This window comes from Podarcis filfolensis (genome assembly GCF_964270895.1).
Source record: "Podarcis filfolensis genome assembly, chromosome: 9".
Lineage (NCBI taxonomy): Eukaryota > Metazoa > Chordata > Lepidosauria > Squamata > Lacertidae > Podarcis > Podarcis filfolensis.
The window spans coordinates 43143599-43159825 of NC_139610.1; the positions used below are offsets into that span (position 1 = coordinate 43143599).

The window sequence follows — 16227 nt, forward strand, 5'->3', positions numbered from 1 at the left end:
GCCCCAGCCCAGGGTGATGTCAGCGGATCAGCTGCTCTATAACAAAGCGCCGAGCGCCGAGCGTGGGGAGACGAGCAAGCGGGCGGCGACGCAGGCACTCTGCTGCGGGGTGGCGGCCCCTCGCTCGCCTTCGTGGGCTCTCGGGGGACACAGCGGCAGCCAGCCGCCCTCTCCGACCGAGCGCCGGGACGCAGACGAGAGCGCGGCGGGCGCGCTCCCGAGCAGGGCCAGCCGAGCCAAGGAAGTTGTCTCTCCGCGCTGAGCCATGGACAGTGACGAGGAGACGCTGGAAGAGACCGTCGAGGGTAACTGCGTCCCTTAGGCCTGAGGGGAGTCGGGCGCAGCGTCTTGGGGCGGGGGTGAGGGAGAGCAGGGACGGGGGTCGGCGAGGCGCCTTTTTGCGCCGGGGCTTCGCGCATCTCCGCGTCGTGACGGTTCCGAGGAGCCCTTTCCGCCGCCGCCGCCGCCTTTCGTGGGGGCAAATATGGTGCCTTTCTCGCCGCCTTCTTTCTCCCGCTTTTGTTGCGGTGGTTTCACGGGCTGGTTCCTGTTCTCCTTCGTGGGACACGAGGGAGCGGGGAGACCTCGGGAGGAGGAGGAGACCAAGCGCGCGAGGCCGGCTGCCGCGAGCCCGGAGCTTGGAAGTTGGCCGGAGGCGCGTGGCTCGGCCTCGACTGCAGCTTTGAGGGAAGCCAATCGCGCGAAGAAGCGCGGAGCGAGCTGCCCTCCCAAATAAGCTCAGACAGAAATAGCTGCCCCATCCCGGTCTGCAAGCGCTTGTGCTCTTCCTCTTCCTCCAGGAGATGCGTGATAGGTGCGGAGAGAGCATGTCAGGTCTTCATGTTGTTACCAAGTTTTATTAGAATCACTGGGACTCTTTATTCTGAGATGGGGAGGAGACCTGTGGTCTTCCAGATGTTGTGGGACAACAGCTCCCCTAAGCAGCAGCCCACAGGAATGATGGGAGTTGTAGTTCAACATTTGGAAGGCTACAGGTTCCCCACTCCTAGGTAAATGTGTGATTGAGGGGCCAGTGGGGGTCTTTCCACAATTTGACCGAGTGTTGAAAATATGTGAATGCTTGCACAATCTTTCTCTGTTCTAAGGATAATAATTAAATCATTCATTAATTGAGTTTCCCCACAAGGGTCTTAAGGCCACTTGCATCCATGCAACAAAAGGATACAGAAAAGTACATGCAATAAAATCCAAGCCTACTCTAAAGACACATAAGTATCTAAAAAGTTAAGATATTCAGCCACTTGTACCACTATAATATTAAAAACAACAAACTGGGTGAAAAACAACCCCACCCCTGCAGGAGATGAGAAAACATCAACAATAAAATGCCTGGGAGTAAATAATAGTTTTTGCCTGTCTCTGATAATATGACCATCTTAGTTCCAAGTGGGCCTTCCTAGGGAGAGCATTGCATAAACAGGGGAGTCACTACTGAGAAGACCCTCTAACAGTTTCTGTATTCCTGCAAGGGAACACTTGCAGAAAGGCCTCCAGACAGACTCATATGGGTAGAGATGTTCTGCAAGGTCCTGAGCCTTGAATTCAGCCCAGAAGCCAGTGCAGTCATGCCAGAACCAACGTTATATATGTTTGGTTCCTATTAATAATCTAGCAGCATTTTCTGCACCAGCTGAAACTGTCTTTCAAAGTCAGGCCCACCTATAATGCATTCTAGCAATGTAATTACAATTTGCATTGTCAAAAATGTTTTCAGCAACCACAAAGGCTTAATGAAAGTTGAGCCTTTTCATGATGCTATCATTGCTTGATTTATTGATCTGGGGCTTTATGAAATGTGAAAAGATGCATGGCTAAAATGGCAAAGCTTGACTAGCTTTAGTGCCCTGGTTTCTTAATTTCCTGCTTTTTGGCCATTCAATAATATTATAGATCCACATCTATGGAAAATATTAAAATGTGTATCACTTGGAAATTGTTAGAAAGGGTAGATAGATGTTCGGGGTTTTTTTCCCTTTAATCTTTCTGGACAGTGGCATAGTTTTTCAACTTTGGATATTCGTCTTTGAACACTACTCCTGGAAATAGTATTGTGTTGTGTCCATAGATTTTGGTCCTGAAAGGATCCACGTAGTTCTAGTGTGGCATGTAGAATCAATGCAATGTATTGTATGGGCTGCTTCATTCGTGGCGTGCAAATGAGCAGCTATGTTGTAAACCTGGCACTATTAAATTTGGAAATTATACTGGTGTTGGCGGCCAGAGATTTTCTCTTTAGTCCAGCGTGAAGTATGCTTGGCTGCCGCTGACTTAATTCCTATGTTGACTACATTTAAATGATCACTTAAATTCCAAGGAGTAACTCAATTCATTATTGAATTCTGCCCCTAGTTATGTGTAAATTCCATTGAAACCTATGCGGGGGTTGCCTGTGCACGGTTTGTGGGTGGGACTGCAGCTGTATTTTGAAGCATTTTTTTTCCTATGAAAAAAATAAACGCTGTAAAAATGAGCTCTATTGTTCTCTAACAAATAAAAGCAGAACAGAGCTGCTTGAACAATTGTACTTGGGTTACAGTCAACTGTGCAAGCTAAGGCAGAGGTTCTGCCTATAGGAGGGATTTGGTAGAAGAAATAGGGGCCAGAAAGCAAAATGAGCAGCACTGAAGCTGAAACTCAATTTTGATTTATAATATTTACCAATTTGAAATTATTTTTCCACTCCAGATCCTTGTGGCAAACTTTAGGATAGAAATTGTGAGATATTGTATTGAGTGCTTGTAATCTAAAAACATAGTGATTGGAGCTGTGGAAAGATGTTGTCTTTTGTAAATATTTAATTATGTGTGTTTCAAGCACTTACACATGAATACAGAAAGTAAAGGTACCATAACCATATTGGCCCATTAGAAAAAGCCCTATTAGGACAATACTTTTATTCGTATGATGACATTTCAGTTGGCTTTTTAATGATTTCTCCCTAACAGGAATTTTGTAATTTCAAGTATTATAGTAATATGTAGCTTATCAGGTGCTTGCTTCAACAACTTACATATAAAATATGTCATAATATATATATGTTTTGAGCATTCTTTCTGTAGTGTAGATCTGAACCTTGGGGTCATTGACTAAATTGGGAATCCTTAACATTTCCATTTGGTTTGGACCCTGGCAGCTCCCCTTTGTCTCCTATTCTTGCCAGGAGAGCTTTATTAGTCAACAGGGTTTGATTCAGAAGTGCAACAAAACTGCAGAAGTGACAGCAGAGTTGAAAATATGGAAGGGTTGATGGGCAGTTGGGCGTATTGAAATTGTCCTGGTGAGAAGCCTGATACTGGCCTTACAACAGGTGGGGCAGAAGAATAAATTATTTCAAATGTGTGCATGCCTGTGCATCCCCCTACCCCAAACACACAATATCTATGTCTGCAAGTCAATGCAGTGCTGGCTTATTCAAGCTGGATTCAGGCTCCCCCCACCCCCAAAAAGTAGTATAATAGACACTTATGCAATCTCTGTTCATTTTTTAAAAATCTAAATAGTAGGCCAAAATAAAATAATTACGCAAGTCATGGGAAATGATGCCTTTGTCACATCACCAAGACTCTTAAAATCAGTTGTGTCTTTTTAGTTCAGAAATCAAATGGCCCTAAGTTGCCCATATCAGAAATTTGTTTTTCTGTGACCCTATCCAGCTCTTAAAGATTGCCATTCCACCCACCCTACCCCATCATTTCACCTCTCAAAACACTCTTTTTCTGCAGCTGCAGTTTTAAGCTGGGAAAGGGAAGCTTCCATTTGTGAGAATTTATATATGTATTTATGTGTGTAAGTGAGCTTCTTACTTGCTAATGATTCAAAACCATTTTGAGCTATTGTAGAGCCCCAGCCTTAAACATGAACAGCAGTATATCTGCCTATGGTGGTGGTATGGCATTGCAGTAGTGCTGGTGTGCAACAGGTTTTAGGACATTACACTAGTGTAATTAATGACAAAGTGTGTCCTAAGTACTCTGATTCTTCTGCTACTGCAGAAGACTTTAGAAGTGTGTGTGTGTGTTTTGAGAACAAACATAATTAACTGACTTTCATTGGCTGTAATAAGAAGAAAAATAATAATGTTGTTTCTGAATGTTCAATTCACCACACTTTCCTCTTGCTGCAAACACAGAATTCAGTTATTTCCTTCTCGGGTAGGAAATACATTCTGGTGTGTGTACAGTTCAACAGTGAGTATCATTATTTGCAGAGATGAGATTAAAACAGCAGAATGACAGTCATGGCTGTTTGGGCTCACTCATCCCTAGTTTATCAGTGCAGCTTGCGTCAATCTCTACACCTTGACATGGAAGTGTCATTTGATTGCCTGCAGGCCCCTTTGTTCTCACCCACCCAGCTTGTTACTATCTTGTATTTGTTATGATCTTGAGTTCCAGAGGCTTTAAGCAAAATCTGATCAAGGTTTTGAATTTGCTTCTTAACTAAGGCTATATACACATTAACTTAAAAGTTTTGAATCACTCCTTTCCTCCCTCTCAATCTCTCTCCCTTCTTGCTCCCATGCCATGGCCACTTTTGCTGTGCAATCTTCCTTCTCAGATGTACACACCAGCTTAGCTGCAGCATCAATAAAGCATACAGCAGTATTTCTCAATAAACTATAGGATGGAGACTGATTGTGGCCATCTGCACATGGGTTCAGACACCAGTGGTGAGATCACAGTGGTTCCAGAGTAAATGATAATGTGTACACAGCCTAAGAGGCTGACTCCAAGCCTGCTAAAAAGCAAAATGGAAAAATAATTCAGTGGTCTGAACGAGACTGTGTGGAATAAATGTCAAGTTCGGTTCAGCCACTGCAGACTGATATAAAGTTACAAGTGAGCTTTGCCTGAGGACTGACAGTTACACAATTTATGCTTTCTTGGATGGCTTGTGCGACCCATTCCTACAGATCAGCCAAGTACCAGTACTGGAGTCCCTGTAAGAGTCTTCTAAAACAGCCTGTGCTTTTGCTGTTTGTCACAAACTGTGAAGACAGATATTTGAACGCATGTAAAAATGGTCGAAGCTTGATTGGTTCTTATTTCTTCTCCTCAAGAACGTTAACCATTTCATGAGCGAACAGTTGTCTCAAGTATGAGAAGCATATAGGATACATGTGGATCAAAACACATTCCTCACATGTATCCCAAGTTTTGTGGTGCTGCAGGTTGGGGTTAGGGTTTCTGGTTTTGTATGACCAGGCTGTGCACTGGGGAAGGACAACTAATAAACACTGCAGCAGCTCCTTAGCAAAACTAGCTGTAGTTCTCCTCACTGTAGTGCATTTGCTAGTGCAAAGGATGACAGCTGGTCTCTAAGCAGAACTGATGGAGTCTCCTGCTGCAGCTTCACGAAACAGCTGTTGCCAGATGAGAGAAGGGAGATGCGATGGATTTGGCCCCTCACCAGGGCGACAGAGTAGCCCTACATCCCTTCCTTCTGCTGCAGACTGATGGCATGGCCCATACAGGCTATGGAATTTCCTGTATTCAAGGAAACTATGTCAGGCATGACTTTGAGTTATAGCGGACGCTAAATAATGATGGGAGTTGACTCGTCACATATAACCAGGCCAAGTTGCTGGTGCAGAGGGAGAGAGCCTAGCATCTGGCTGGTTGCAACAATTTGGGGACTAGTGGCTTAGCTCAGTGGGTTAGAGCATGGTGCTGATAATGCCAAGATTGCAGATTCGATCCCCATATGGGACAGTTGCATTGCAGAGCGTTGGACTAGATGATCCTCAGGGTCCCTTCCAGCTCTAGAATTCTATGGTTCTATGAGGTGATGGTGACGTTAAGGGGCACCTTGAGTGTGAGGGCGATGCTACCAGTGCTGATGGTTCTTTATCAGATGTTGAGGTTGTGCAGTACCACACATGTTATTCTTTAAATATTTGTTTGTTTGTTTTCAATGATACAACAAATATAAAATCAAAACAGAAGACGTGTGTTATGATTCTATACCCTTCAGGGTGAAAACCTGCTCTGGTATAGATCTGGACCCTTCTCAGGTGAGAGATGGGAGAAGAGAATTAGATTGTCCCATGGGAGTGGGGCATGAGTTCATGAGTGCTTCAGACATTAGGAGTGTATTTTATATATATGCTTGGCAGTGACCCTTTGTATGTGAGTTGTGATACTGTTGGGTATGATTGGTTTTTGTATACATGGTAATGTTTGAGGTAGTGAATTTTGTGTGAAATGGAGGTGAGTGAACTTGGACAAATGATTGTATATGCATTGTGGTGTTTGGAATTTTGCATTATACTACTTTGTAGCACTCTGATCTTATTTATTTTTATACTGCATTATGTTTCTGTATATGTACATTCTTCATGTATTTTGTTTTGTGAATTTGACATGGTTCTATTGTACTGTACTTGGTGTGTCGGTGTGTGAATAAGTTCTTGAAGCTTCCCAGCTATGCAGAACACTGGCTGGCTAGTTCTTAGGGCAATTGCACAACTGTTCTTCAGCCCCCACATCCAGAATAGTGTTTTAAGTTAAGAAGGGGAAGGACAAAGAAACAATTAAGTTAATAAATATGCTGGCTATCTGAAAACAAGGTTTCTTAAAAGTGAGTAGTTTGGCCAAAGCATGGAGGGTAAGGGCAGTAATCCATGCTGATGTCTGAGCCAGGATTGTGCAGCAGTAGAGGAACAGAGGCTGTGTTAGGAGTCGGAGCTTGTGCTAAAGCAGAAAACCCCACGTCCAATCCACATGAAGGTACATCTGCATGAACTCTTGTAGTATCATTGTCTTGTTCTCACTGGCCTCTTTTCAATTTTTATTAGGTGCACTCGATGATGATGGGATGCCGCACGGGTTCTGTACGGTCACATACTCCTCCACAGACAGATTTGAGGGAAACTTTGTGCATGGAGAGAAGAATGGCCGTGGAAAGTTCTTCTTCTTTGATGGAAGGTAGGCATTCCTTTGGGTATAGCTTTTTTTTGTTTGCTTAATACTTCAAATATTTCTATAACTTTGTTTCTTCCCCCTAGACTATGGTTGTGAAAATAAGACAAAGTTAATATGTCTCCTCCCAAACCTTTCCCTTGCAGTTCACTCTGCTAATGCTGTTTGAGTAGAGCAAGAAGGGAGAGACACTGAAAGGGAGAAAAAAAAAAAGCTGTTCTAAACTTCTCCCTCTTCCATTCCTCAGCTGCCTCATTAGAGCCCTGAAACATTCCATAGTAGCTTCCCGCAATGTATTTCACTCCTGGTACCATGTGTTGTCTTCAACACAAAGCTCCATGTCCACTATAGTAATTATATGTACAGCATCCATCAACGGATGTAACCTTCTCTAACTGAGCAAGATAACTGACAGGCTTTCTCTTAAGGTTTTAGTCGCCTTAAACATACAGTAAATAGCATGGGGTGTGCGCACAAGGGAGACTGCAGAACAGGAGAGAGGTTGAAGTCTGGAAACGGGTGTAGTCCGTGTGCAAGGGACAGTTCAGAAAAGTAAGGAGGTGGCGGAGGTAGAAAGGGAGAGATGGTGAAAAGGGAGGTGCAAGAAAGGAGGAAGCAGGTGGCATCGGAATGGGGTTGAATATGAAAACTGGCATGAAAGAGTCTGAAGAATGCAGGGGATAGTGACTTCATAATTGGGCAGAAGCTAAAAAGGGCACTTAGCAATACACTGTATGGGAGATGTATAATATGAGGTTATCGGGGGGGTTGTGTGCAAGGGAGGTTGCACAAAAGGTGGGGGAGGCATAAGCATGGAGGTGAAGGTGAAAACAGGGGGACAAAGTGGGGTTGCACTATAGAAGAGAGAAGTGGTATCAGAAAGGGGGTTGGGGAGAGGGAAAATCAAGCTTAATAGTTGCATGGGGTGGGAAGGGGGAAGCGCTAAAGTGTTAATGTGGGGGGAATGGCAGGTGGGTTGGTAAGCAGAGCAAGCAGGGGTTTAGCCTCCAGTAAAACATTTTTTAAAAATCAAATTAAAAAGCAACACACATTTTAAACACTTCCATAAAGAGATTATGAGCAGTGATCTGCAAGTATATAAAGCCAGTGACAGTAAAACTCGAGATATTAAAGGCTGCCCAGAAAAGAAATGTTTTCAACTTGTGATGAAAATGAACCAGAGAGGGAGCCTGACAGACCTCTGCAGGTACAGAATGCTAGAGTCACTGGGCCACTACTAAGAAGGTCCTGTTGCTCACTTACCTGAGATGATGGTACAGAAGGCAAAGTGGCTGAGGCTGATGTTGAAGCCCAAGCAGTTCTGCATTGTGGGGAGAGTGTCCTTAAGGTAATGAGACATTTTTACTTTGAGAACATTTCGCAAAATAACCTAGATACTCTTGATCCCTGTGCCCTACCCTTTTCTCGTTACCAGCACATTAGAAGGCTATTATGTGGATGATGCTCTGCAAGGCCAGGGTGTATATACATATGAAGATGGAGGAGCTCTTCATGGCACTTACGTAGATGGAGAACTAAACGGGCCAGCCCAGGAATATGATGCTGACGGGCGACTGATATTCAAAGGGCAATACAAAGATAATATTCGATGTGGGATTTGTTGGATATACTACCCTGTAAGTACGTTGGACTTTTTCAAATACGCAAGGTGGGAAATGAGTTATAAACCTAAATGGGGAGGTGTGGCAGCCAAGTAGGGGATGAAGTGATATCTGACACATGGGGAAGACAAATCCTGTTGCACTGCTGAGAGAGGCAGCTGAGCTGCATAACTTCCACCTGCAAAGGAAAGCAAAGCGTTGTGATTTGGCAGCCTACCAGAATCCTAGCAATCCTTTTCACACTTGTGGTGGTTGTGGCTTCTCATAATTTGGATGCAGATTATGCAGCATGGTAGGATACATTTGCCTTCCACAAGTTGCTGCTGTGTGCAAACTGTGTACATGAGAGTAAAATGCACCATGTGCCTTTCTCAGCCATGTGCATCTTTTTAAAGATTTAAGTCAAACCTGTGGGGGGGCTTTGCGGGTTTTACTTTTCATTCTAAGAGAGGTGCTTTTCTTCATAAATACTTTACTGAACATAGTTCTCTACTGTCTTTAATTTAGAACCATTATAGCAGGGTTGCTTCTGGCTTTCACAAATGAATAGCTCTATTCAGGCTACTCAAGCTAGTGACACTTTGCCTAAATAAATACTGAATAGTAACTATGTACATGCTTTAGACATCAGTCCGCTGTAACAAAATGTTCTGAACTCGGAAGCCAGAAAAAAGGATTCAGTGTGCTTTTAAACATCTATATTTTTGCTGTCCTCTCAAAGGAAGGGAGGTCAAGGTGACTTCTGTATAAAAAGTGTGTTTATAAATATCAGCATTTAACTGGATAATCTTGGGAAGTTAGATATATATATATAACTTACTAAGCATGACTAGAGACGCAAAGAACCTGTTCAGAGAAGTGTCTGTTCTATGCTTCTCAATAAAATAGTGAAGAGGCCCATAATGTCTGTCACAGTCTTGGAGATGAAGCTGTAATGGATCTCTAACAAGGCTCTTACAATTTTTATCTTTGGTTCACAAAACCCCCCAAAAAACATTTCCTCCGCAAGTTATTTATTTATTTATTTATCCGTCTATCTTTTTATGGATTGAAGAGCTAAAGAATACTGTTTAGTTATTTTACATGGTTTATGGTTAATTTGGCTGCAATTTGTTTGGAAGAGGTCCCCCCCCCTTTTTGTAGAAATACCCTGGATTTATACAGGGCTTTGTTATAGCAGAACTGGATTGCTGGAATAAACACAAGTCACTGAGATCTGTACAGGGTAGCAAAAGATCAGAGGCAGCAGGAAGTGAGGTTTAAAGAACCTAAGCTGCAGCTGGTACCTATGAAACAAAAATATTTTAGACGTATTTTGATTAGCACAGTTGTTACTTTTGGGTGGTATCCATCTAAATTATACCCAGAGTAGACTCATTGACATGATTAGCTTAGGTCCATTAATGTCAATGGGTCTTCTCTGAGAAAAAGTTAGTTGGATGCAGTGCAATATCTGTGTTGCTATTGAAAGGTTTCAAAAATGTGTGTGCATGCACAAACACTTCCCTCTTTAAAAGGTGCAGCATTTATTGTACCAATATTAATGCTTCTCATTCAGGATGGTGGGCATCTGGTTGGAGAAGTTAATGAAGAGGGAGAGATGACCGGCGAGAAGATAGCCTATGTGTACCCTGATGGGAAGATGGCCTATTATGGACACTTCATAGATGGTGAAATGTTGGAAGCAAAGCTGGCAACCCTTGTATCCGTAGAAGAGGGGAAGCCACAATTTGAAGTGCTGCCAGGCAGTAAGTGCTCCTTGGTGTGCAAAATGGTGTTGTGTAGCATGGCTTCCACACACCTTTTTGGAGATAACTTCGAGCAAACAATGCTTTCAGTTTTTCTATTTTCACATTGCTCCAATTTTGTTCCTGTGCCAATGCCCTCCACTCTGCAAGATAGAATTACTAAAATTAGAGCTGCCATGGTGTGTTGACAAAATGGATTGGAGCGGGTTGTACACTCCGAGCCAGAAGAAATATAAGGAATGGTAGTTTAGGGTCACTTCACATTACATTTTTAATTTGGACCTGGTATGCAAAGTATAAATACCATATATCAGTTGAGACACATTTTACTTTCCACTTCGTTTGGTAAAAGGTAATGAAATTGGGTCCCAGGTCTATATCAATTGCTGCTGCTTTTGATTTTGTTGAGGAAAAGTGTTGGTGATAATATGCACTGACCACACGTAGTTGATGTGGGGTGCATGCATTTTTAACTTGGTTTCACCTATTCAGGGGGGAAATATAATGTTAAAGCACTGTTGGGAAACATTATTTCTAGCATGTATAAACCTGAACTCATATTTGTTACAAAGGTGACTGAATACTGCTTGCAGTTTTGAGGAGAAATGAAAATGGTGAAAAAAAATTATGCAGAGCACTGTTTTATTATATAGTAGATAGACCTAAATACAATATTTTTGCTGTCTTGTTTTAAAAACTTAATTTCCTTATGGTGTGTTGAATGCATAACACTTTAATAAGAGAGAGACCTGCATCTTCATCTTGATTGTCCGTTAATTTGTGTACTTTTTTGTTTTATTTTTAGGCCCAGTATACAGTTTTGATAAATCTACTTCATCCTGCATTTCTACAAATGCACTTCTTCCTGATCCTTATGAATCGGAGAGGTAGAATAATTTATGTGTATCATTTTGCCCCCTTTGTTAAATATTTGCAAAGAAACAATTTAGTTGTTCTGCTTTGCATTTTAAGATAGCATTCAGCAACACTTTATTCCTTTGAATTGCAAACAGAACTGCTTGTGTGCAAATGACATCATATTAGCTCATTAATTTGCATGAGCTTAATTGAATTGTTTTCCTAAAAACATGAATTGGTATGAAAAACCTGTAACTATTAGGAGGAAACTTTTATATTTCTTCTAAAAGTGATTTTTAAATGAATTTTTAAGTACAGTAGTAGAAAACTGTGGTACTGTACTAAAGTATTTCTTTGTTTAATATATCTCTCAATGGCTACAAATAACTGTTTCTCCACCCACCCCCTGCCCAAAAAAACATTGCAATACTTTTATTTGGCTGTTCAGAAGATGATCTTCAATATACATAATCAGGATTTGGCAGGGACAGAAACTTGATGGGACTCTGCATTTTGTTGGACAAAGCGCTGATACACTTTTCCTTTTTTCTAAACACAGAGGCTTTGTCACATTTGACAACTGCTAGTATTCTTCCCATGGCCCAAAATTAATGATCTCAAATTTACACAAACTAATAAAATAGTTTTCTAAAAATATTAGTGTATTACAGAGTAGTAATAATGACACTGTACTTTCTTTTTACTCTTTCCTTTCATCAGGGTATATGTAGATGCATCTCTCATTTCCAGCGCAGGAGAAGGGTTATTTACTAAAGTATCTGCTGAGGCTGGCACAGTTATGTCCTTTTACAATGGTGTACGAATTACACACCAGGAGGTAAAGTGAAGTGAGAACTTTTCATTGCTACTTCTGAAACACTACCTTTTTGGAACCATTTTTGTTGCTTGTTCACCCTGTTATTTACAAAATGCTTCAGTATTCACCAGGATTGGGTAAAAAAAAGTGTGTTGATTTCATATAATGCATGGTCAAGGATCCTGTAGTCATTATGGGATCTCACAGGTATTTGAACATCCAAAGGTTCTCTACACAGAGAATTGTCTTGTTAAAAGTGTATCTTGCTTCTCAGTTTCTTTAATATCAGTCCAGCAAGCCTTAGAAAATTAAAGATGATTTTGTTCACTCGATTACAGATTTCAGTAGGTGTGCCACAAGTCTGCTGTAAAACTGATTTTTATTGTGTAGAGGTAATGAAGCAGAAAGGGCAATAAGTTAAGGCAACTTACTATGGTCTGGACTATTGGAGTGGCATGTTTTCCTTCTCTTAAATTTGTTTCCTAATAGACTACAGTGGTACCTCTGGTTGCGAACAGGATCCGTTCCAGAGGCCCATTCGCAACCTGAAAGGAAAGCAACCCACGTCTGCGCATGCGCGGGTCGCAATTCACAGCTTCTGCGCATGCGCGTGACGTCATTTTGTGCGTCTGCGCAAGCGGCGAAACCCGGAAGTAACCCTTTCTGGTACTTCTGGGTCGCCATGGGACGCAACCTGAAAAGATTTAACCTGAAGCATCTTTAACCTGAGGCATGACCGAACTTGTAAGCCTGATTGAATACCACTGGTCTCTCTCCTTTAAAGCATATTAACACAAGAAAAATCTGCATTGTATCTGACAAAAACACAGTTGACACTGCAACAATGTCTGTTTTAGGTGGATGGCAGGGACTGGGCTCTGAATGGAAACACAATATCCCTTGATGATGAAACAGTCATAGATGTACCGGAACCCTACAACCACGCAGCCAAATACTGTGCCTCATTGGGGCACAAGGCAAATCATTCTTTCACACCAAATAGTGTCTATGACTCGTAAGTATTAAACTTATGCTTGATGAAGGTGCTGCTTTTCAGGTGTCAGAACTGTATCTGCCAATGCGATAGCAGATGATATCAAAGGATCACTGCGACTACAGCACTAAATCAAGTGGGTGGGAAAAACTGATGAAAAATACAGTTGAAAGCAAGGGAAGCATTCCTGGAAAATGGCACTTATCCATCATGCTCTGAGTCAGGGGTGGCTAGCCCTGACCACCCATGGTCAGGCCACTCTGAAGATTTTTGGGGGCCCTCCTAAAAAACCTACCAAATCTGTCATTTCTTTTAATTAAATGGTTTTTAATAAACCAAATTTAATGAATGAAAATAAATTATTTTAAATGGTGTAGGATTGCTGGTGGGAGACCCTTTTGGAAGGCAGACTCATTAACTGCGCCCAGTTGTGTGCTTTGTTCATGCGCACGTTAACATGTGATTCCCGAGGGTTGATAATAGGTGATTACAACCCTCTGTCCAGAAAAGATTAGGCACCCCTTATCTACCGGTAAGTGGAAAATCCTGCACCAGCCACAAACATTTTGCTGGGAGGTGGGTGGCAGGATCTTTCATTGAACAAGATGCTGAGGTGTATCTTCATAGTTGTGCCTCTGCATTCAGCGGTGGCCCCACTATGAGTCAAGAGAGCTGTTTCTGCTGCCCTCTGTTCTTAGTCCCATCCACTCTCCTGTGTTATCCACAGTGGACGGACTGCTTAAGTGTAACTTTTTCCAAAACATTTGTTGTTGCTATTTAACAATATTTTGCTGCTGGCTAAATATCTCTATTTATTTTTTTGTCGTCGAAATACACTGCAGACGTCTGATCTCTCTGGAGACCAAGAGATGTGACGATAGACTGCTCTGCCTCTTTTCTTTTAGCAAATGTTTTGTGCCACTGGGGAAGTGGCAATTCTGTATTGATTTGTTTAGGATGTTGTATGTGATGCTAATACAATACGATATTAATATTTTGCTGCAGAAAAAAAGTGGTCAGCGACACTCCTATAGTGTTCTCTGGCAGTGCTGCGTCACCTATATCTAAAAAACGCACAGGATATATGAAAAGCTTTCAAGAAAACGAATACATCGTTTGGGCTTGCTGAGTTTCCTTTTTCTGACTGTGTATGCTTCCTTCCTTTCTAGGTTTGTTCATCCTCGTTTTGGGTTGATTAAATGTATCCGCACTATTAGGGCTGTTGAGAAGGATGAAGAATTAACAGTGGCTTATGGATACGACCACAATCCCATTGGACAAAATGGGCCGGAAGCTCCAGGCTGGTATCAGGTGGAACTGAAAGCCTTCCAGGCTACTCAGAAGAAGTGACAAACGTACAGTTTCCCTCCTCACAATGGATCTATGCACTACCCTTGATACCGATACTGAAAACCAGGACAGCCAGGGATTTGTCTATGGCTGTCCTGCAACCCTTCACTCCGTGCCAGAGAGGGTTTATTTTCCCTAATAACAAGTTTTAACCTTTAAGTTCAAGCAATTTTTAAAAACTTAGCTAGTGTTGTAAAAAACTATTCAATATGCCATACAAAGCAGTGTGATTATTTGGCAACCATTCTGTGTCATATGCAAAGTTGCCAAATTCTAGGAAGGGGGGGAATAGGGTGTTTGGAGTCCTCCCCACCCCAAATACCTAGTAGTTATTGTGCAGCTGCATTTTGTACACATGCCATTTTGTGATGGTAATAGAACTGTGCTGTTTTTAATATTCTAGAAAAGGAGCATAATTTTTGCTCTCAAAAAACCTTTGAGAATATTGCTTTAGAACAATTTCTATCTTTGGTGCACAGAAGGCTGTCCTTTGTAGATTCCCTCTCTCTTAACACTGTCATTTCGCTAAAAGACAAACACTTTTAGGAGACTGCACAGAGGTTTAAAAGCAATGTAGGTTTTTATGGCTCTGCTGACAAACTGTTTTAAGAAATGTGCCTATGAAAACCAGAGCTAGTATGATTTTAATTATGATGTTCACACATGGGTAATTTCTAGATGACTTTTTAAATATAAAGTTGAAATGTGAAAGAGTAATTTATAAAGATATGCTGATGATTATAATCAGCATGAAAATAAGTGAATCAAGGTTGCACCATGAGGTTTTTTTGCTTGCTAAACTTTTTTCCTTTTCTTTTTCACCCCCTTTCCTGTCTCTAAATGGCTAGGTGGGAATCCATCAGGGTAGATTTATTTTGATACATAGGTAAACAAAGAACTGGAAGAAAACGAGTAATTTAAAGGTTAATAGCAAAAACCCCAATTTCTGCTGTAGAACATGTCATGTCAAATAGCTTTTTGGAAATTAGAAAATAAATACATTTTATAATTCTTAACTAGCATTTAACTGTGATCGGTGAAACAATATTATAATGAAAGAAAAGAGCTTTCAAGGCTCTGCAGGTCAGCTGCAATACTGACACTTACCTTTTAAAACAGATTTATCAGTATCTGCAGTGTTAGTGGATCACTTGCTTAAAAATGCTTGTAACTAGAAAAATGTGCACGTACTCCTATGGGGGGAAATGGCTCTCAGGCTGCAGTCTTGTGACTATTTATCTGGGAGTAAGCCTTGTTGTACTCAGTGCAGCTAACTTTTGAGTAGACATATATTGGATTACACTTTTAGTTTCTTCTATGGGAAAATTTCCTTGTGTATGTTTGTTACCTGCACACTGAACATCCGCTTATAGAGAGAGGGAAAAAGAATGGGAAGCACCAAATACAAGAGAAGAAAAAGCCTCAAAATTGCAATGAAATGTATAAAATAAAATAGTAAATTGCACATTGGTAGAAACCTTTCTGAGAGGGTCTAGTAAGTTTTTCCTTACCAAACTAAACAAGGATGGTTTCCTCCAAAATGTTTTGGGCAATTTACTAAGTTTAACTGTTTTTTAGATCTGTTTTCTAAATGAGTAAATCAAAAGCAGTTTATGTGATTTCATAGCAAAAGAGCAGTAAATGGAAGCTTTGGTGGTACTCCCAACTTTTTACTCTATAGAATGTATTTTTTAGCTCCCTCAATTATAGCAAATAGCTAACACAGATGAGGTTTGATTGGCTCAGCTGGGCTTTTTGAGGCTGAACTGATCCTCACTTATAGAAGTGAACTGAAAAAAGGCTGAAATGTTATAATGCTGCTTCTACAAATTGGTGCAAACAGAAGAGGAAAGGTCTGTTTTGCAAATGCACAAGCACTTAAGCACAACACCAATTG

The 16227-nt window shown here is 41.4% G+C and overlaps 1 protein-coding gene across 1 annotated transcript; it reads left to right on the forward strand.

Annotated features, from left to right (window-relative positions):
* The first annotated feature begins 174 nt into the window (after window positions 1-174).
* On the forward strand, window positions 175-15041 carry SETD7 (SET domain containing 7, histone lysine methyltransferase). The gene is made up of 8 exons (XM_083571635.1): window positions 175-305; window positions 6818-6947; window positions 8377-8578; window positions 10122-10311; window positions 11117-11198; window positions 11890-12007; window positions 12844-13001; window positions 14150-15041. Exons 1-8 carry the CDS (start codon window positions 266-268, stop codon window positions 14328-14330), a joined length of 1101 nt encoding a protein of 366 aa, XP_083427761.1. The 5' UTR covers window positions 175-265; the 3' UTR covers window positions 14331-15041.
* Window positions 15042-16227: the final 1186 nt, after the last annotated feature.

Excerpts from the sequence above, each read along its gene's own strand:
- SETD7 (XM_083571635.1), top strand. The coding sequence starts at position 266 with ATGGACAGTGACGAGGAGACGCTGGAAGAGACCGTCGAGG. Across the intron at positions 8,579-10,121 it reads TTTGTTGGATATACTACCCT|GATGGTGGGCATCTGGTTGG; the intron begins GTAAGTACGTTG and ends CTTCTCATTCAG. Across the intron at positions 11,199-11,889 it reads GATCCTTATGAATCGGAGAG|GGTATATGTAGATGCATCTC; the intron begins GTAGAATAATTT and ends TCCTTTCATCAG.